The sequence below is a fragment of the Ascidiella aspersa genome, chromosome 4, assembly GCF_963924565.1.
Source record: "Ascidiella aspersa chromosome 4, kaAscAspe10.2, whole genome shotgun sequence".
Taxonomy (NCBI): Eukaryota; Metazoa; Chordata; class Ascidiacea; order Phlebobranchia; family Ascidiidae; genus Ascidiella; species Ascidiella aspersa.
In genome coordinates, this window is record NC_139450.1 from 15762299 (window position 1) to 15784827 (window position 22529).

Consider the following 22529-nt stretch of genomic DNA (forward strand, 5'->3'; position numbering starts at 1 on the left):
TAACACTTCTAGGTATCGGCTTAAAAAGCATCGAAGTTTATTTAAAAAAAAATGCGTAAATTAGATGTCAATCACAGCAGGGCTGCTGAGTCGGACTCGGGACTCGAGTAATACCAGGTAAAACTACCTTAGTCCGACGTGTGCGCATGCGCAGTAGCAAATTTCGAAACTGATAAGGCAGCAAACTGTAACTTGTTAAGGTGGAATAGGATATGCTCGTGGTATATTTTTCATGACCCTATGAGTGGATTGCGGAATATCCACCTTAATTTAGTTACGTAAATTGGTGAAATACAGAGGCTGAGACGCGATGAAACGCGATGAAACCACATATTCGGCCCGAGTCGGACTCGGGTTGTTTTTAACCAACTCTATAGCCATGATTGCCAGTGCGAAACCAAACATAGAAAAATGTTTGGCACGCGAGTTGTTAATATTTTGACATTATTCATAAACTGGCACACTGCGTACGAAAGGTTGCCGACCCCTGGTCTAGTCACTAGACTCAAGTAAACAATTGTATTGGCGGTACGTAGAATGGAATGGCTACTTTGCGAATCCAACAGCATCTTATGGATTTTAGCAACATTTTGAATGTAACGTCCAACTAACAATTTTAATTGTCATATTTGTAATGGAATGGCTTCTTTTCGAATCAAACAGCAATATGGCGAATATGATAATATCACGATTGTAATGGCAACATTTAAAAAAAATAGTTCAGGGATGTCCAACCCGCGGGTGGCATTGCGGCCCACTACTTATAGTCTCAATTTCAGTAGCCTTTATTTTAAAATTAAACAAATGTTTCGACTATCATCAAAACGTGTAGAACGCGCAATATTTGATGTAGGCCTAATCTTATATTTTTTTCTGAGATTGTAATCGCGTCTTATGTCGCATTTCAACATCCATCGAACGCTTGTGCAACCATCATTGTTAAGCAAAAAGTGTGTTTCGCGGACCGTTTTAAATAAATATATCAGCAGAAAGGTGTCGTACGCATGTTAAAACAAAGCGCTCACATTAAACGGATATACGTAATATCACATACAGCTCTGACGCATAAAAATTGGTGTAACAAGGCATTCGTTGCAAACATATCGCAAACATTACAATGTGGTTGCAAAGAATTTAGGCCATAGATTTTTACTGAAAATTTTCCGTTACGACACATCGATTAAAAACAAAAATTCTCTGTGTAAACACAATATGACAAAGTGGCTTCTACAAACTCAAGTTTTTCGCGCTTCTCGCGTTAAGGCCGAAATGAACTACAGCCAGAAGGCCGAGATAAGAACAATATCAACGTCAGAAATAAAACACAGTTCGGAATAAGATCAAAATATGACTAATATCAAATAGTCGTAGTACCGTCTAAATCGCAATAAGTCCTAAATTCGTCGAAATAAGACCTAAATGCCAAGAATCCGGTCTAAACAACACTTTACCTAATCTCAATAAGTACATCACTAACTCTCCTAATAATTTCAACATTTATCCATTTTCAAACCCCACCCATTACCCACCAATACCCCCAAAAAGGACCAAAAATCCGGTGTCAAAACACCGGCGTCCTAACGGCGCCGGTTAAATTAGGGCGTCCAAACGTCGTCCCTAAAACGGCCGATACCACCGACGGCCCCGATCGACCCACACCCACCTCCTATAGTTTTAGGCGTCATTTTGGCAATTTAGGCCTTATTCGGATGAATTCAGAGGGTATTCCGACCCGTCTTTTTCAGACGGTTTAGATTTTAGATCTTATTCTGCCGTGGATATTGCTTCGTATTTGGCTTTATTATGAAACTGGATGGACCGACTAACATTTTAGTAGAATAGGCGGTATGGCAACTTTTCGATGCGCCGCAAAACCTATTAAATTAAAGGTGTGACGTCATAAGTATTTAGGTCTTCTTCCCACGGATTTAGGACTTATTCCGAGTTAGAAGGTACTACAACTATTTGATATGAATCCTATTTTGATCTTATTTCGAACTGTGTTTTATTCTGACGTTGATGTTGATCTCATCTCAGTCTTATGGCTGTAATGCATCTCGGCCTTATCACGACAAGCGCGAAAAATTGAGTTAACATGCCGTATCATGCCATGGTACGACACCTTTGGGCTGATATATTTCCTTAAAACGGTCCGAAAAAACACACAAAAACACATGCACATCTTGCTGAACATGATGGGTGCACAAACGTGCGTTCGATGGTTGTTGAATGCGACATTAGACGTGATTACAATCTCAGAAAAAAATACAAGTTTAGGCCTACATCAAATACTGCGCGTTTTACACGTTTTGATGATAGTCGAAACATTTATTTAATTTTAATATAAAGGCTACTGAAAGTGGGACTATGTCTTTAAGTAGTGGGCCGCAATGCCACCCGCGGATCGCGGGTTGGACATCCCTGAATTAATTTTTATTCAAATGTTGCCATTACAATCGTGATATTATCATATTCGCCATATTGCTGTTTGATTCGAAAAGAAGCCATTCCATTACAAATATGACAATTAAAATTGTTAGTTGGACGTTACATTCAAAATGTTGCTAAAATCCATAAATGCTGTTGGATTCGCAAAGTAGCCATTCCATTCTACGTATTGCCAATACAATTGTTTACTTGAGTCTAGTAGACGTTTCATCCAACATGTTGTTAAAATTCTAAACATGCTATATATTGCTATGCCATTTGTCATGTTGCTGTTAGATTCGCAAAGTAGCCATTCCATTTGAAAAGTTGCCATTAAATTCGTTAACTAGGCGTTTTATTTGACATGTTGTTTAAATCCTAAACATGCTGTGCCATTTGTCATATTGCTGTTTGATTCGCAAAGTAGCCATTCCATTCGTCAACTAGGCGTTTCATTTGATATGTTAAAATTCTAAAAGTGCTAAGCAATACGCCAAGTTGTTAAGTTATTTGCCTTTTTCTCATGCCATTGGCCAAGTTGCTCTTCAATTCAACATGTTATGAAAAACGCAAAGATGTCATTCGCCGTTATGCTGTTTGATTTGTACGCGCCGTATCCGCAAATTTAAAACATTTGTGTCATTGTTACGTCAAATTCACCTGTTGTTCGTTGTAAAGTTAAGTTGCCGGCTTATTAGTTGTGGTTTCAAAAGCTATTTTACTATTACATGTCTGAAAGTTGTAAATAAAATTTGTTTAGGTAATCACAAATAAGATATGTGAATTACAAAGTGGACAAATGGATTGCATAGTGGTCATTACAATCACCGAGTAGCTGTGTAAAATAGAAAGTAGAGAAGTAAATCGCCAAGTGTTTGAATCATAAGTTGCTAGATGAAATGCAATGTTGCTATTTCATTTAAAAAAGTAATATGTGAATCAACGGTATACCGTTAGAATGCGCGTTTACCTAATGAAACCTTATCATTAAAATGGTATTTTTGCGGCTTTGGCTTTCCATATCACAAAACTTCTGCCGTTTAAGTCAGGTAATTATAGAACCGATATAATTAATTCGTTTAATCGAAAAAGTTTGGTCTATCGCCACATGTCGCTGTTGCAGAACAATTATACAGTGCTGCTTTAAATGCAGCCATATATGTGTCGTTAGCACTTTTTTGGGCGGCCAATTACTGACCGATAACCTTTCGACTTATCATTAGGTGTCTGTCAAATAATTACAAAACTCATTAGGATTCGTTATTCTAGTTTCGAAATCTATTATTGTAGAATACCTTTGGATTCTAGGTCCACATTTGAGATCCCTACTCGCCCGTTTATTATTCTAGAATTATTATGGGTATTTTGTTACGGAAAAGTTCAAAACTTTAATTGGCGTGAAGACGTCAGGCGTTATAAAACACAGACTTTCACTTTCATGACTGCAATGAAGCTTTCATATAATAACAAAAGTACAATAGCTCCAGTTTTTTGTATTTATTCGAGATTCCTACTCACTACTAAACAAGAAGGTCGTTTAACTATCTATAACTATCTTTGCGAAGCTGGATTTTCTGATCCTGCGTGAATAAACGGAAATGGCTCAAACCAAAACAGAGCAAAACAAATGAATAAAATACCTTGGCGGAGTACAAGAAAGAGCTTTGTAATGACTACTAACTACGTTAATTTAAAGTGAAATAACAGATTTGTGAATTTATTAGTAAGTAAGTAAGTTTATTCGTTAGACTCCGTTTAATTGCTGTTTGTTACTGACGGGAAAAAGTAAAACAAGTGAAAACACGTAAATGCAATGCTAGGTATTTTTTATAAGCAGGGGGCCACGAGGGTTGAGAGCCTATTAGAGGGGGTCACGAAGCATAAAAGGTTGTGAACAACTGGTCTGGCCAGTGTTATAACTTATAAACGAAGTCAATGACTTGTTTTCAAATAACTTGACTTACTTACGTATTTTGGACACATGATTCGTGTTGAAATAATGGCTCATAATAATCAGACAAGTTTATCACTTTAATAGTTTTCACCGTTCAAGGACTTGTCTGTCTCTAATTATGACTTGATGACCGGACTGGAAAGCAATTAAAAAATAACTTGTTTATAACACTGTGTCTGGTCATTGTAGTGTAGCCAACTTTAAAGTTGCATTAAAATTACGTTTTTTTTTTTGCTTTTAAATTTTATTTAAAAAAGTTTATTGCAAATTACGATTTCTAAGTAATAGGCTTACTTCTGACCCTAATAATGCTTTATTTATGTAAGTGGTGCCCGCCAAAGACACACTCCAAATGTCTGCAAACTATACGCCAGAAAGGCCAGAATCTGTCAAAAGAACATTCCCCATTAAGCTTGTTTTCAGTACACTTAGAAGTTAAAAAAACAAACGAATTAGTCGTGTTCGCAATGTAAGAAAACTAAAACAAAGAAGAAACAGAAAGAATGAACGAGTAAAAAGTTTGGCGTGAAGATGATTATGTTCGTACCACAAAAAACGGTTAGAACAAAACCTGTTTCAGTCAGCGGACCAATTGGCAAAAATATAGGTGCCAGTATATAGAAAGTGTATGAATCACATAAGCCAGAAAGCAATAGTTTTTAGTCTGATTTGTTTCAGGGTGTGCGAAGCCCGAAAAAATATACCATCGTGATTGATAAAATTTTACAAAAAAAACTTAGCTGGCTTCTACCACCTGATTTCTCATTTTGTGTATTCTTGTTTGTGTACAATTTTGTTTCTTTGTTTATTGAAACTGTAACATAAATAAATTACATTACATCGCATTACAAAACATTACAATTTTCCGTATAAACACAATTTTTAAAAATGGTATTCAATACCGATCACTTAGTTATTGAATGTCTGCATAGCAAGAGCTTCAGTGAACATGGCAAAATGCGTAACAATAACTGTTATGCGCGACTAATTACAAGGTAAATCAAGAAATAGTCGCATGCGAACTAATTACATGCCCATGCCCCATAGTGGTAAAAATGACATCGTTATAAAAATTTAAAAAAAAACAGAAAAAAAACTTTTCAAATATGTGAAAAAACAGTTTGGTAATGGACCAAGAGGACCATGCAATTTATGCGTAACAATAATTTTAAGAAGTTACATGTTAGTTTTCTCTTCAAGCCCAAATTTGTTAATAAAAAAACAACATAAATGGCTCGTCAGCCATATGTTGCTGACAGAAGAATTTATTGGTAGTACTTGCGATAATTAGATAGTAACACTATCAAATTTATACATCTCCAATTAGACAGAAACTTGTGGAACTAACAGAACTTGACAGAATAAAATATTTTAAAATACTAATAAAAAGTAGGAATAAAATAGAACTAAACATTTATAAAAATACAGTACAACTACATAGGATATAATTTCTAATTTCCGTCTTCTAAGGTAACAAATAACCAAATACTTTGTAGTATTGTCGTCAGTACTCCGCGATTATTTTCTTCTGGTTGATTAGGTTGAATGTTTAGTTGTTCTTGGTTTAGTTCATTGTTTACCACTAGAGATTGTGAAGACTCAATCTCACTTCCGGTGTCATTACTGTTATCCTCTTCTTCATCATTCTCACAACTGATTTCAGAATCAGATTGACCTTTTGCCGGTGAATCGGTTGGCAATGTTTTGTCAACGGAACTAAAACAACTGCTTGATGGTAAAGTTTCATCAGACATCATCACTTTTCCCGACGGTAATGGTTTAGACTCCGAGAATTCCAGGTCACTGGAATTGTAAATAGATTCATGTCGAGACTCTTCTGGTAGCGCATGTAAATCTTCTGATCTTGCAGACGAGTCATTCAAAATGGCATCTATGTTTGGACGACACTTGACCGTTTCTTCCATGTTACTCAATGAATTGTCAGGCATGACTGAGGCATTTTTTGCTAAAGATGCAAAATTATCATGGGACGAAGGTGGTATATTATAAGAAACAGAACTTTCGTTTAAGTTGGAGCCAGGGACATTCATGGATTGGTTAAGATTAAGATTGGATTGATTGTCATTTGGCTCTTGGTTACAGGAATTTGATGCAGAATTAATAGGGATTAATTCAGGCTCTGTTGGTATTGAATATTTGGAAAGTTTTTCGCGTTGATCCTGTTCATAAATAGGTATGCTTGGTTGATTTCTATCACCCAAATCAAACGGTTTTTTGATACTGCTGTTGCTGCTGCTGCTGTAATCGTCAAGCTGAGAGCCCTATCAAAAAAACAATAGAATACTTCCGTCCATTCCCATTCTAAAAAATCTAGTATAAAAATAATGGCTATATATCACACAGTGAATTAGGCTTTAATATTTACGCTCAGTTTAGAGTTTAGGCAGTGCCAATCCAGATTTTGTCAAAAAAATAAGACTAACTCAAATATATGAATCAATGAACCAAGCAAAGCTGTATTCATTTGAACTGATTTTAAATTAATAAAGACTTTTGGAGACCTTAAAAGAGCAAACCTGCAAAATTATTTTTTGAAGAGATTAGCTATTGTTTTATTCGACTAGCTATTGGAGGGGTCACCAAACATTTTAATCCTAAAGGCTACCTTATGAGTACTGAGTCATACATGGGGCAGCCGTCATCATCTGTAAAACTTCCGTGTATATCGCAGAAATATTTTTTTTTTATTATTTCAGTATAAAGTCCTTGGGATTTTTACCGAAATTAGAGTTTTTAATTAATTTTTTTTAGAAGCAGCCTACTGGTGAAAAGGGTGGCGACTGGCGATTCTTTACAGAAAATTAAGAGCTTGCAGACTAAAATTCTAAAAACCCTGATTAAATCACGCTGAAAAGCTTTCCGCTGAACTCCTGCCATCCCATAAAAAATGCTGAAGCATTTGTTTACTATTAAGGGGAATCCGTTTTGGAAATCGTCCAAATACCTTGAATAACAAACCCATACAATAAAACTTAAACTTAAAACTACACAGCAACAAAGTTTCAGATAAAATTAGCATATAGTTAAATATATGACAACTTGTGAATTTTGTAAGGATTAAGGTCATGTTTGTGACCCGCACCATGAAAAGGTTTGCCATCCCTATCCTAGCAGACGACTTGTTGCCAAATCACTTGATCGGTGACCTTTAAAATACTTTTTTTTTTAATTTTTCGAAAACATATATGCTTTACTTTTTTATAATACCCGCAGATTTAACTGCCTTTAATTTAGCACATTATTTGTTCCAAATATATTTTTGTCTGGAGAGACAATGGTGTTGCATCATGAAAAAACCTTTTGAAAAATTGTTATTAAATAAACATACCTCAAACGAATATGGTGGGGGTGAATCAACCCTGGGAAGATGGACAGGTATAGTTGGAGGCATATCACCTTCACCTGGGCCCATGTGGGAATGAGGAGGCTGATTGCTTTCACTTTTTTTCTGGTCTTCTATTGAATATAAATAATATTAATTTTAGAAATTTAGGGATTTGTAAGCTATATTTACCATTGTGGTAAGTGTTATAATTGTTTTGTTAACCACTTTTTTGTTTTATACTCTTGCCATGCATGAGAGCTACAAAGCAAACGTTTTTAAGAAAAATTTTATGCATCACTTACAAATACCTTTTAAAACTAAATATTAACTTTTACTTGTCTATTACATATGTACATTAAAGTTAAAAAAATACAATAAAATGGCATACTTCCAGACAGTTTATCAGCCAGGTCACCCAGTTTATTGTTGCGTAGAGCAGACAAAAACTGTTCACCAAAGCCATTAAAGCGAACAATTTGATCTAAAAACAGACCAGCTGCCAACCGTGTACCCTTTGTTTCTTGTTTTGCTTTGATTTCTTCCTAGATTAGAAATTAGAATTTAGAACAATGAAATGTATGAAAATACAATCACCCTACAAAATATTCAGGAAATAAGTAATCAAATCATGAAGACAACTTTTTCATCTGGGTAATGTTTATTTAAATTCTTCAACACAAAACTAAAATTTGGACTGTCATATGCTCTTTAGGTATGCTATGACTTTGTCAGCAAGTATAACCTACAACCATGATATTTGAGAGTATTGTAATTTGAGAATAATAATTATGTATTGTGGAGGTATTATATTATTCACTGACAGACAAAGCTTTAGACCAGTGGTTCTCAACCACCTGTCCGTGGACCGGTGCCGGTCCGCGTCAAATTTTCTGCCGGTCTGCCAAATTATTACAATTTTATATCTCAATTGCAAGATGTTGAAGTCTTGTGTATGAAAGTTAGAACTTAGCCAGTTTTGTAATTTGCAGCATTGTGACGTAACATAGAGTTAATGATCTATTTTAGACTTTATCTTTTGTCACAAAGCGGCAAGTGTTGTGTCAAACTGTTTAAAAGTGGACGATAGCCAGTTAAAGTCCTAAAATTTAAACTAGACGTATGTGAAAGCTAGGAAGAATTTTAGTTTCCTACTTTTGTCATACTTACATTTTGGGTTGATTTTGATTTTTGTAGGTCCACCAGTCCGCAAAATTAGTTTTGAAATTTTACCAGTCCGTAAGCTAAAAAGGTTGAACCACTGCTTTAGACCATTTCTTTGTTATGAGACTAGATCGCCGCATGTTGTCCTTTATCGCTTACAAGCGGTTATTGGCAATTAGTTACTACGAAATTACACAACGCGTTATTTTAATGATAAAACACAGAAGTATTGTAACGCTTTATTGGCGATTACTAATAAGTAAGCATTTTATACTGATTTTGAAAAAATGCCCTGGATTATTAAAAGTTTGGCGCCCATGGTAATCATGGCAAACAAATCAAAATTATAAGTTAAACTTGTTGTGGTTATTCACGATTAAACTGGCAACTTACTTTTGCTGAACGACTTAGGCATGTCATTTCATCAACCAAAACATCAGGTGATATTCTTGTAAGCAATTCTACACGAAAGCATTTAATTTTCTCACTGACTAATCTATCCATAGTGTTATTTTGCATTTTTGTTGAGAAACCTAAACAATAAATGAGTTTTTATACATTTAAACAACTTCCAAGGTCTTTTTATTGAAACAATATAGGAAAAAACATGTGCTTTAATTGTACTGCGTTTCAAATATAGATGTTATCCATCAGTATTGTGGATGGACAACTACAATTATAATGCATATGCATAGTGTGAATAGGTAGATTTGGAGGGATTTCATATGCTATCAGACGACGGTTTTTTAACCAGAGGCCAGTGGTTGTTTAATGACCTATATTCAAAAGCCCTAATATGTGGTTATATCTAAATAAAATGGCAAATTTCAACACTTAGTAGTCTATCATCTTTTGTATTGCTTGTTCATGCCTATCCTGACTGCATTCCATAATTTGTGGCCGCCAAAGATTTACACCAAACTTTTTTTTGACTGATATGCTACGCCAAAATAGTACAAAGTATGCCAAAAACGACAAATTTAATTGGTAAATTAACTAGGCCGGCGATATTCCATGCCAAATGACGTCACTGGCGTGATTTTGTGCAAGCATTCCACGCCAAAGATCTCTGGCGAGAAGGCAGTGGAATGTAATCAGGATGCCTATTGACTACATGGTAAATTAATAGGCCTAACCAGGGTTTTTTTAAGGTTTGGCTAGGGTAACCGCTAAGTAGTTTTAAGAGACCGCAAGTGTTTCACTTAAATACCAAAAAGTTGCAAGTCCAAAATTTGGGAAACCGCTGGAGAAATTTGGGGGACCGTTTCGGTCCCCCAAAACACCTTAAAAAGTACTGGGCCTAACTATGTTAAAACTAAATTTGATATTTTTATTGATGAGTAACAAAAACAACTGGGGTTGAGTCTTGAGAGGGGGCATAAAGCATGTAAGGTTAAGCATAACTTTACATAGAAATATCTAGTATGTTTAAATAAATTCAAATTCTATGAAATGTGTATCATAACGGTATACAACACTCAAAATGCCATTAAAAAACTCATACCATTCTAGATTGATAACTTGATATGAAAGAGGTGTTTTTTTCAGTGCCACCTTGATCATTAACCAACAGTAATGGATGCATTATCCAGACTTAAAAGTTGCCATTTTGAATTTTAATCTATAATTCATTCATTTGCAAATCTAATTTTTCAACAATTCTACAATAAAAAAACTAATATCAATGCAGCAGTATACGTAGATCAAATTTAGTCAATTACCATGACTGATCATTTGCAATCTACAACCTTCAAAGTTATCTGGCCTGCGATCACCTTTCTTTACTATTATTTGAAAACGATATAAATCCAGTTTGCATTTTATGGCAATCCTAGGCATGCAGAACCAATTTTGAGGTATGCAGGAATGTTTTTCGCACACCTTGGAAATCCTACCACACTTTAGTTTTTTTTCGAAATTTAAGTCACAAAGCCCAGATTGGAATCTTTGGATTTCGCGCAGGGGAGACAATTTGCAGCTTGAACTTGTGCGGCTTTAATAACATTTTCGCCCAAATTTGCGCGGCTGTAACAACTTCATTTGTAAAATTTGCAGGGCTGAAAATGGAGTACTATACTGAAAACCATTAGCGCGACAAAAGTTTTGCGCGTTTGAGTGTTTTTTTCGGCGCAGGTCTACAATCCTACCACAACGCACATTATTATTTGGCGCTCTTTCACTATTGTACGTGAAAAGTTAAGCAAAAAAAAAAATAATAATACCGCATACCACAACGCCTATTGTTTGGGTTAGCGTTTGGGTGAGGGTGGGTCAAGAAATATTATGTTTATTATTAATAATAACTTGACCCACCCTCAACCAAACGCTAACCCGGACCCTAACCCAAACAATGTGTTGTGGTATGCAGCATTTGAAGAATTTTTTTTTTTTTTTAATTTTTACGTACAATAGTGAAAGAGCGCCTATTATTTAAGTTAGGAGGCGGGTTAGCGTTTGGTTAGGTCAACTATTATTATTAAATATAAATAATAACACTTGACCCACCTTCACCCAAACGCTATCCCCGCCCCTAGTTTGGTAAGTATGGCAGATTTCGACAAGATCTCGCGGGTGCACGGCCGAAAAATCCGGGTGACCGGGTGTAACAGCAGTCAAAAAATGCACCTCGGGCAGAATATTGGGCGCTGGTCTAGAATCCTACCACAACGTTGAAATGATTATTAAGCAATGCATAATATGTGGGTTAGGGTGTGGGTAGGTCAAGTAATATTGTTTAACACTATTACTGGACTCACCCAAACCCAAACGCTAACCGGCACCCTAACCAAAATAATGTTCGTTGTGGTAGGATTCTAGACGAGCGCCGAATATTGTGAATTGTGATTTTTCGTTGACAGACTTTGTTTCTTTCAGCTGGGTTATTTCCCAAACTAATACTGTTTTATGTAGATTAGAGCGTGACGAATAAACAATAAAATCTAAACAAAGAGTTTTTATTAGAAAACTCTTTGATCTGAATTATTCGTTCAGTTTAGTTAAAAGTCGAAAGTTTCAACGACAGTGTTAGTCGCGCTTTTATGTAGTGTGATCGCCTACAGCGGTACGCTTAAGATTTAAACTAAGCTGATGCTTCAATAATTAACCGTGCCTCTGCTTCAGCATGCATCTGTTGCAGCTGAGCGCGTCGCAGCTCCCTCACTGAATTCGAGGTGCTTCTGCTTGACATTGAAATGTGTCTTCTACTGCACAATCTCAACATGTTCTGTATGATGTAAACGCCTTTCAATGTCATGATTTGGAATGAACCCTCTTTGGATACGAACTGTATTTGTTTATCCGTTGCCGAATTCGTGCACCGTTCTTTCACTTTCATCGCCATAATATAACACTGAAAACCACAGTTTGTGCAGTTTAGAGGACGGTTGTGAATTTCTGAATCATCGTGCCCCATGACGTCACCTACGACAAAGGCAAAAGCCTAGGTTTGCTAACTTGTAAGCCTATGCGTGACAGTCCTAAATTTTGGACGTCACATCATTTCTGAAGAAACCAGACCCCTGTTTACCAATAAACAAGGGGTCTGAAACTTGTTGTGTAGCATATATGGTGTTGTAAAAACAATGCCTGGGTCAAATTCTAGTCTATCCTCTGGGGATGCAAGACTGGCATGCAGTTCTCATCGTTCTAGAGGAGCAAGCTCTAGATCTTCACATCACTCGCGCCATACCAACGGATCGAGTGTAAAATCTTTCAGCTTGTCGTCAATGTCAAGCAACGCGCTCAGCTGCAACAGATGCATGCTGAGGCAGAGGCACGGTTAATCATTGAAGCATCAGCTGATGATGTCAATGATGCAGTGATGAAAGCCAAAGAAATTAAAATGAAGGCCAGGGAGGATGAGGAGGCCTTGAGACTTCAACTTGAAGATGAAATGGCTGAAATTGCCAGAAGAAGACAACAAGAGGATGCAAAGGTTCTCAAAATGAAAATGGAACAGGCAGCATCCCGAAGGAAAAGGGAAGAGGAAAGGGCTGAGGCAATGTTGGCCAAGGCAAAATTGGTTCATCGGAAAAAATCTTACAAAGCACAGTTCAAGATGCAGCGTAAGAGGCATGAGGTTAACCTGGTCGCACTCGAGGCTGAACCGGTGGGATCCTGTGATTCTAGTCATGAATACAGGTTGAATCTGTCCCCACCAAATCAGATAGATGCTTCCAGGATGGGAAGTTCTGCTCACTTACAGCAGGCTGCCCGTGACCTGGCCCAGATGGACTATATGATGCCCGGTGAAGGGCAGGCCACTCCTGCTTTCACCCCCTTGTTGCTGCCAGAATCAGCAAGTGTATCACAGCCTAAGTACCATGTTGTCCATCAAAAAGCACCAAAAAATGTATCTGCCAATCCAATCTTGCCTGTACCTTCACAGGCTCAACCTATGTGCCAACAAACTGACACGATGTAGGGGGCTTTCAGTCCTTCAATGGGGCCGGTCTCCTGCCACAAACCTTCTCTCTCACACGAGAGCTTCGCCAAAGATGACATTCACTATGGAAAGGCCATTGTGGATTTGGTGAAGAGTACTAAAACCATGCTGCATGGATTTACTTTGCCCAAAAGAGAGCTGCCAAAGTTCTTTGGGGATCCAATGCAATACCACAACTTTATGAAGCGATTTGATGAGACTATCACAAAGCATTTTCCTGATCCTGCTGTACAACTTCAGTACTTGGTGGACATGTGCCAAGGAAAGGCATATTACGTTGTCAATGGGTGTTGTGCCCAGAGCCCATCCGAATTGGGTCTGGCTACTGCTCGTGAGTTATTAAAGGATAACTTTGGGCGCACAGATTTAGTTGTAAATGCACATATTAAAGAACTGACGAATGGTCCTGCAATCAGGGTCGGAGACAAAGAAGGTCTTCGTTCACTAGCCTCACGCATGACAAATGCTCTTATGATTTTTCAATCTTTGGGCTGTGAGTCTCAGTTAGACTACCCCCAATTCGTAGTTCAAATATTTCAACGATTGCCCGAGTACATGCAGTATAAATGTGCTTCTAAAGCCAGTTCGCTTTACCAGAAGACTGACAGTGTGACATTCGGCGACCTAACTGCATACATTTCCAAAAAGGTCAAATAATCTAACAACATTTTCGCTGATTCGTTGACTTCCGTTGAAGATAGGGAAACAAAGGACGAGCCACAGAAGAAGAGCAAACATCTTGTGTTTTCAACACAAACCAATCCAAGCTCACCAAAACGATTCCATGCTGAAAAATCTAGACCTCCGGTCTAGGAAGAAGGATCCTCCACCCTGTGTGGTTTGCGCCAAACCGCATCCGTTATGGGTGTGTGATGAGTTCCAGAAGAAGGAACAGCTTGACCGCTGGACTGCGGTTAAAATTAACAACTTATGCTTCAACTGCCTTTCTCGAGGCCACAAAGCAGATAAATGTGTCTGCTCAACAAAATGTAAATCCTGTGGAAAATCACATCATACCCTTCTACATAGTGATGAACAACAAAGGGAAGAAAAAACCTTTACGCCAACTGAGGTAAAGGAGGAATCTGACAGTCCTACAGAAGAATGTCATTCATATCTTGCTGTGACTACACCCAATGTTGGAAGGAACAGAGTTAGACTCAAGGTGGTACCAGTCCAAGTGTGGGGAGACGACCCGAATCAAGTAGTGGAGACATACGCATTACTGGATGAGGGTTCGGACACTACTTTCTGTACATTGGGTCTAAAGAAAAGACTTCAGCTAGAAGGAAAACAAGTTACCAGAAGACTCGCTGGCATAATGGCAGTAGGGATCTGCAAGGATATGAGGTTGGGCTGTCTCTGAAAGGGATTCAGGAGACTGATTCAATCCATATTGAGGATGCCTTTACTGTGAATAGTCTACCTAAACTAAAGGAGAGTATACCTACAATGGAAGATGTGCAGCGTCATTCGCACCTAAGGGGACTTACCTTTCAAAAGTTGCCCAAAGCAGAAGTGGGTATTCTCATTGGGGCCGGTGCACAAGAAGCCCATTCCATTCGGGAAATGCGGTATGGAAAACCAAGTCAGCCAACAGCCATTCAAACTGGACTTGGTTGGACCCTAGTTGGCACTGATGCGCCAGAGGACAGCTGTGGTAAACGGTTTACCACAGATGACATGTGCCCAAACGGCATTTCTACGTCCGTTGAGGACAAAGGGGAAATCACTATGATGAATTCAACTGTAAAAAAGGAAGAGAAACAGCTTGCGTTATCATATGAAGGTAAGGATGACAAGCTGTCTTTGGATTGTGGAAAAGCGAAAAAACACCCTCTTGGTAAACAGAGGCGATTTGATATGGGTTGGTCGCTGTTTCAGAAGTACACTGAGAAGACCGGTCATCACCTAAAAATGGGAAAACCAAGGAAAGTAGTTGGTCGGGGAAAGCCACAAGCGAAGAAGGCTCGCCATTGCATTAATCGAAAGTTTGTGATTGGGTTTGACAGGACTGCCAAGCATTCTGGCAAATCTGAGTTTTTACGGAACCAGGTGGTAGTGACGCTCTGACATTTCTGCTCAGAAGAGGGTCTACCATTAAACCCAAGTTCACTAACAAAAGAAACTTCATTCAAGCTAACCACGAGTTACATGAAAGAAAGAAAGTACACAAGACAGATGATGACAAGAAATTCTGGCGTGCAGTACGATGGCTTAGTGACCAGTTTTGGAAAAGCTGGTTAAAGGAATATTTGCCACTTTTGCAAAAAAGGTGGTTGGAATCGATGAACAACTTCAAAGTCGGAGATGTTGTGTTGGTAATCAATACTAACACAAAGAGAAGAGCATGGCCCATAGGACGGGTTAAGCAGGTCATTCCTGATCAGGATATAGTTGTACGGAGGGTTCGAGCCCGAACACATGGCTCAACCTTGAGGAGGGACATTCGAAGGCTGTGCTTGCTGGAACGTGGTTAAGCTTTTACTTTCATTGCATGCTGTTTCTATTTGTAAGCTGCTCATTCTTTTCATTTCATTATCACATCCCTCTACGTATGGCATTTTTGCAAACCTGTTGCTACTTATGTGAACCTTCATCTTGCCGTATTTTTTACTTTACATGCCTGTGTTGTGAAGTTGTGTTATTTTTTAAATACCAACATTCCGAATACCTTTCATCTTTCATATTGTTGTCCCACTACCCATTGTGTTGTCTGAATGTTCATTATCAAGTATTATGGAGTTGCTTAAGATAGCTTACTGTGTGTTTCTATCAACATTTCAATTTACTCATTGTGTTTCTTAAAATGTGATTTTCAAGTATTGTGAAAATGGTCTTACTGGTCCTTTAAAATGGTCTTACTGGTCCTTTACTTTTACCTCCTAATTTTCTTCATTTTGGTGGTCCTAATGTATGTTTTATTTAATTTGAAGGTGCCTTATTCTAGCCTTTATGTGCCATTTTGTAATTCTTCAAATTGCCCTAAACTTGTCATTGCTGTTTACCTCGTAGAACAAATATTGGTGCAAATTTGTAGTTTTATATGAAGCATTTGAACTGTGAATTTTATGAAACTCCTGTCAGTGTCTTGTTGTATAACATTTTTGCCCTTGTTTCTTTTTCAGTCCAAGATTGCAATGTTCATTGTTAGTTTTATTGAGAAACTTGTAATCGAATTTTGGCTTCCCAGCTGTTTCTTTTAAACAAAACATTTGTGTTTATGTACCATTTGTTCTTTTGTCCGCCTTTGTTTTGAAAAATGTTTTTCATGCTTTCTGACATTTTTGGGGCCGGAATGTTACGGACAAAATAGCAATGCTATGTTTTTCTGTCCAGTGCAACCATGCGTTACGGTATGATTCCTTTGTGTACTTTGGCGTGGTTTCGGCACACCCGTTTTAGTGTTGTCTTTGTGTACTTTCTGTTGCAGTCTTTGTATGGCAGTTATCTGTTGGAATCGGCTAAGTTTAGTTGTTTATATGCTCGTTAATGTAAGATAATTGCAATTTAGTTAATGTCTAGTTATGAATAAGTGTTTTGGTTACATATTGTTTTGGTTATCCTTTAAATGTTTAGACGATTAAACCAACACCGTAATGCTAAACACCTAGGTACTATGAACTTCAGAAATCTCAATGTGTCTTCTACTGTACAATCTCAACATGTTCTGTATGATGTAAACGCCTTTCAATGTCATGATTTGGAATGAACCCTCTTTGGATACGAACTGTATTTGTTTATCCGTTGCCGAATTCGTGCACCGTTCTTTCACCTTCATCGCCATAATATAACACTGAAAACCACAGTTTGTGCAGTTTAGAGGACGGTTGTGAATTTCTGACTCATCGTGCCCGATGACGTCACCTACGACAAAGGCAAAAGCCTAGGTTTGCTAACTTGTAAGCCTATGCGTGACAGTCATAAATTTTGGACGTCACACATAATGAAAAATAAAAATATGCACCATTTTCATCCGCACCGCGTTTGTCATCAAAAAAATGAGAATGAGTTTACAGCGCAGTAAAAACACGTGTTGCCAGTAAGGAGCGCATCGTTGACTGTGGTGTTTAATCCATCAGCAGCGTGACACTATATAGCACAAGAGCGACTGCGATGGAGATTAGCTGAGTCGAATGTCGGCTAGATTTGCCAGAACGGCCACGAAAGGAAATGAGTATTTTCATCTAGGTGAAATATTTAACACTTTACCAGGCGAACACGCTATAATTACAAGCACAAACAGACATGCGTCGTTTCTCTACATCATTTCCTTCCTCCCTGGAAAACGAAAAAGGTCTTGAGCAGTTCGTTGGGCCGCGCTTCTTTCAAATCTTCCCAGGATCCGATCACGAGTCGACCAGCAAACGCAGAATGTTTGACATTTGTGCAATATCGATCCAGCACATATTGGAAATCGTGGTGTTCAATAGAGCGAAAAATGTTCGTGAATTCCTTGTCTTGGCGGCAAACGGACAATTCCAGGGGTAGCTGATCGTACGACACGATGCAAGTCTGAAATGGTACTTAAAAGGCACAATAAACAACAATGCAAAACACTTTTGAATAGCTTATAATGCAGAAAATTGTCGGCTAAAAACGCAGTTCGAATTTCAAATCGCAAAACTGAAGTTAGTTGCTTAGAGTCTTTTGCTCTAGAATACCAATTAAAAGGGGGTAAGGTGCTAATCTCAAAAACGCGAAAACAAATTACATCGCCTAGTCTAATTAGATGGGTTCCCTAAAGCAGACATAATAACCTTGGCGCAAAAGGTTATTCTAGAAAGTTACTCTCTGCATGCTAGTAACTTCATGTTGGCTATATGACGGTTATCTCACACCGTCTGAAAGGTAAATGAGGCATCGAAGGCCTTAGCAATCATGGGCTTACAATACCCAGAGCATTTTCGCTTGCAGTCACAAATGAGATAAATCTCGCGTTATGTTGGGAATTGGCAACAAGGTTTGGCCTTCTGCTCTGTTTTCCTTCTTATAAATCATAACGGTTAAGTGACGCAGGAATTTCAGACAAAGTGATCAGGTTATTTTGGGTGAGATATAAAACATCAATCACCATAACACGTGACCAGAGACAGTAGCCGCAGTGGCTTTGACACTTCAGAAGTAACGACTTCTGTAAGTTCTGGTTGAGATAGAATCTATCCGTTTATTGGTTTTGAGATTAGATAACACGAGAGGTGTTCGCAGTCAACCTCGATCGTAATATTTTCACCTTGAAAACTTTACCAAAAAAGGGCCATAATTTCGTAACAATAACTATAACAGTCTTGCGTAACCACTAATTTAAAGCGTCAAACGATTTTTCTCTGCATTACGGCTAATCAAATATCAAATTGACAAGCACTAACGCTGGCATAAACTTGTTAACAAACGTTTCAACAAATCATAACTGATCGGCGTAGCTTAAAAATACTTACAAACGAGAAAAGCGCTAGCAAACCAAAATAATTCATACTTTCTATGCAACCTGACAGTATGCATAAAATTTAAGTCAGAAGGGTTTAATTGCGTGTTCTTATCTCAGTCGGGGTCTCCAATGTATATTTCAACAGGTTAGACATGACCACCGTGCTATCTGACTCCACTAAATCGAAACTAAACAAACTGTCATAGCATTTCAAAGTGCATACTGTCAGGTCGCTTATAGATTTATTGTACATTCACATAATTAAGCATATTTCGCTTTCAATAAAAGAGTTTACAGCGCAGTAAAAACACGTGTTGCCAGTAAGGAGCGCATCGTTGACGGTGGTGTTTAATCCAACAGCAGCGTGACACTATATAGCACAAGAGCGACTGCGATGGAGATTAGCTTAGTCGAATGTCGGCTAGATTTGCCAGAACGGCCACGAAAGGAAATGAGTATCTAGGTGAAATATTTAACACTTTACCGGGCGAACACGCTATAAATACAAGCACAAACAGAAATGCGTCGTTTCTCTACACTATTGCACGTTACGTTGTTACATGTTAAACTGCTGGCCTCGTGTTATATACCATGAATATGGAAGATAAATGTGGTAATAAAAATATACCCAAAAAGTAATGTTACGGATAGCGTAAGAACTTTCTAAGAGGCATAAATAATGCAAACATATTTTTTTTAATGTCATAACAAATTTGCTTATGCCAAAACGTTTGCACTGCGTGTCACTAAATAGAAATTTCAAATCATGCGATGTGTTTCAAATCATGTCATATCGTGTGTCTAAAAAAAGGTTAACCTAATGCTTCCCCACAATCAGAGTAACACCTCACAGCCTGTGTGAAAGCGACATAAATGGAATGTCGTGTTTAATTATGTGATTTACCTGCGTGGCTCTAAAGATCGAATTCTTGGTCTCCGTAAATTGCCATTAAATTTTGCATTTGGTTAAAACAGTGTAAAATTAACGTATAAAAGCAGTTTTGTGTCTGAAATAGGTCACTAAAGGTAAGGCGCGAACGCGCTCTGATCATTTAATCACTAATCACATGTTACCAGCATTGTGTAATCTTCTTCCTGAAGCCACTTTATGTTATAGCCGATAATTTAAAAAATACATTTAACATCAAACTAAATTGCAACGTTGTGTGTTTTTAAAAATGGAGCTACTAAACACACAACCTTGGCTAAAGACGTCTCGCATATTTTACGTTATGAAAACGCGTGACATATGTCGATCAAAAATTACTAACAAACGTGAAAAAGTCGTAGCACCAATTGTTCAAATCGCGCGAAATTCAAGCAAATACGTAATCCCCGTAGGTTTCATACTGCATCCAACGAAAAAAATCCCGTTTGAAAAGTAAATTTGCTTCCGAATAAGGACGATCCAGATTTTTTTTATTCGCTGTACTTGCCAGCTTTTCCGATGCCCCGATAATCATTGGGGGTGACTTTAATCTACCTAATTGACTAAATACTCACAATCCAATTAAAGTCCGTTTGATAATTTTGGTACCTACAGTGTAACAATAATGCATTTATAATAGGGCTAGGGTACCATAATTTTAGCACCCAAAAAGAGGACATTTTTTTGCCGGCAAGTAAAACGAAAGTAGAATTGTTATGTTTGACTTTGATCGTGTTTTACATTTCCTTGGTAGTTGCAGGCAAAAGTTACAAAAGCAACAAATAAAATTTATTTTTTAGATTCGCAGCCCATGAATAATTTGCGGTTCCTTTAATTTTTGTCAATAAGGAATGATCATTTTTAACGAGACCGTGAAGTCGTTTGAAATTATATACCACCGTCCAGTGTTGTAATGACTTAAGTCAATGACTTGACTTAAGTGCACTTAAGTCACTGTTTTTAAAAGACTTGACTTGATTTAAGTCTTTTGGGCAAAATGACTTGACTTAAGTCTTTTGGGCAAATGACTTAACTTAACCTAAGTCATTTGGACAAATGACTTGGGTTAAAATAAATTGCTTTAATTAAGAAATTATGTATAAAATTGCGTTATTTATCCCAATCTTTGCACATAAAACAATTTGCTTGTAATGTGTTGCTTTTATGTTATTTTTTTACTTGAGTTGCTCATAATAATCGGAGGAGTTTACCGGTTTTCATAGTTTAAAGTTTTATTTTTTTGACAAGGGCTGGACTTGAAGTTGACTTGCTCTAACTATGACTTGACTGGGACTTGACTTGGGAAACCAATGACTTGGACTGGGACTTGACTTGTTATTTATTCAAAAAGACTTGACTGGGACTTAAGTCATTTCAAAATGGCTTGTTCACAACACTGCCACCGTCAAGATGCTCGAAACGGATCCAACTAATAGGCTGTCTCTTTCTTTGCACCATTGTGACTGCATCAAAGAAAAAATGCGTTCAGCATTTGCCTCATGGGCCATAATGCTAATGTAAAAATGCGCGATCGAAACATTTCTTCGTTTCTGATATGGCTGGTAGGGCAATTTGTTAGAAAACCTTTTTTAAACCAGCAATTCAGCATGTTTCATGGCTGCAGTATTTTTTTGGCAATAAATACTATATAACGTTTCGCCTATAAGTCTTATTAAATGTATAAGCACCTGTTACGGGACGCATACTACTGAGGTTAATATAACCATTGTAGCGTGCTTATATTGTTTTCGAACCAATTCGTGCGCACTAAGGACATAAAAGAGATTCACATATCGCTCGCATTCATAGTATAATTTAATAGGAATTGTACTATGTGGAGCTTATGAGTCACACGGTGCCACGTAAGCTACATGCCATAGACAAGTGGTTCTCAAAGGGAGCCACTTGGCTCACTTTGGGGGGAATTTTAAATTTTGGGCAGGTAATTTGTTCTGTGGGGCACGAGATTAATAGTTGATGCTTCTGACTCTCGCTTTAAGGTTGCTTGAAGGTTGCGTGCGTATAACTCGTTAGCCAACCACAATACCTCTGGTGATTATTAATTGTATTATCTGATAAGCGAAACACCCAGTTGAAACTATAGAAGGCGGACAATCAACACTGTTAACAACACAGCGCTGTGAACAGCACAGCGCTGTCAACCGCACAACCCGTTAACTGAGAAGTGGTCTCATTTACAAGCGGACAGCGGCCTAAGTAGCCACAGACAATCGAACTGCTGACCGCCGAGATAATCACGGAACAGCACATTTAGCGTTTACACTTTGGTGCGAGTAAACAATAAATCTGGGGCATAAGCCGTTACAGCGTAAATTGCACAATAAACACAAAATCTCTTATTCGGTAAATAGCCGTGCGCTACAGTTCCAGGAAGGAATTGGGGATGAAAAGTTGATGAATTATTATTTGATTATTATAACACATACCTAACTGCTCAAAGTTTAAATGGAAACCTCTACTTGCTATACGACTTAAGTAGCCCAAAGAGATTATAACCATGAGGACAAACTGTGACGTTGCCCATCGTTCTACTTTCGACAGCGTTCCGCTCTAATGCATAATAGTAAAACGTAAACAACTGGACTTGACTTGCATGTTGGTGAGCTAAAATTTTGGAAAAACCGGCTTATATGTATTAAGGTTCGACATTTCTGACAGGTTAAAAGTTATGTTTGAATTAGGTGTCAAACTTTCATTGCCGAGTTTCATGTAAACACACCTAAAAAAGCCTGTAGGGCATACAATATCAGCCGACCATAAGTACTATATAATATTGGCGCGCCAAACGTCGTCCAGTTAATGACTGCGGAAGCGTACAAC

General features: G+C 37.8%; 2 protein-coding genes and 1 pseudogene across 3 annotated transcripts; 2 read left to right on the forward strand and 1 right to left on the reverse strand.

Annotated features, from left to right (window-relative positions):
* Positions 1-5525: 5525 nt before the first annotated feature.
* Positions 5526-10514, reverse strand: LOC146148175 (uncharacterized). 2 transcript variants are annotated; one of them, XM_083387840.1, is made up of 5 exons: positions 10393-10514; positions 9282-9421; positions 8116-8269; positions 7731-7858; positions 5526-6663 (listed from the first exon to the last, which is right to left on the reverse strand). In XM_083387840.1, exons 2-5 carry the CDS (start codon positions 9405-9407, stop codon positions 5833-5835), a joined length of 1239 nt encoding a protein of 412 aa, XP_083243966.1. In that variant the 5' UTR covers positions 9408-9421; positions 10393-10514; the 3' UTR covers positions 5526-5832. The 2 variants fall into 2 exon arrangements, with proteins under 2 accessions (XP_083243966.1, XP_083243964.1); XM_083387838.1 differs by lacking the exon at positions 10393-10514 and having other exon boundaries at positions 9282-9797.
* Positions 10515-12642: 2128 nt separating this feature from the next.
* On the forward strand, positions 12643-13989 carry LOC146148176 (uncharacterized; annotated as a pseudogene).
* Positions 13990-14116: 127 nt separating this feature from the next.
* On the forward strand, positions 14117-14698 carry LOC146148177 (uncharacterized). Its single transcript, XM_083388022.1, has one exon. The coding sequence runs from the start codon at positions 14117-14119 to the stop codon at positions 14696-14698; it is 582 nt and encodes a 193-aa protein (XP_083244148.1).
* Positions 14699-22529: the final 7831 nt, after the last annotated feature.

Coding starts and splice junctions, on each gene's coding strand:
- LOC146148175 (XM_083387840.1), bottom strand. CDS start 9,407: ATGCAAAATAACACTATGGATAGATTAGTCAGTGAGAAAATTAAATGC. Junction 8,270..9,281: donor GCCTAAGTCGTTCAGCAAAA/GTAAGTTGCCAG, acceptor TTTCTAATCTAG/GAAGAAATCAAAGCAAAACA. Junction 6,664..7,730: donor CCCCACCATATTCGTTTGAG/GTATGTTTATTT, acceptor TTTTTTTGATAG/GGCTCTCAGCTTGACGATTA.
- LOC146148177 (XM_083388022.1), top strand. CDS start 14,117: ATGCTGAAAAATCTAGACCTCCGGTCTAGGAAGAAGGATCCTCCACCC.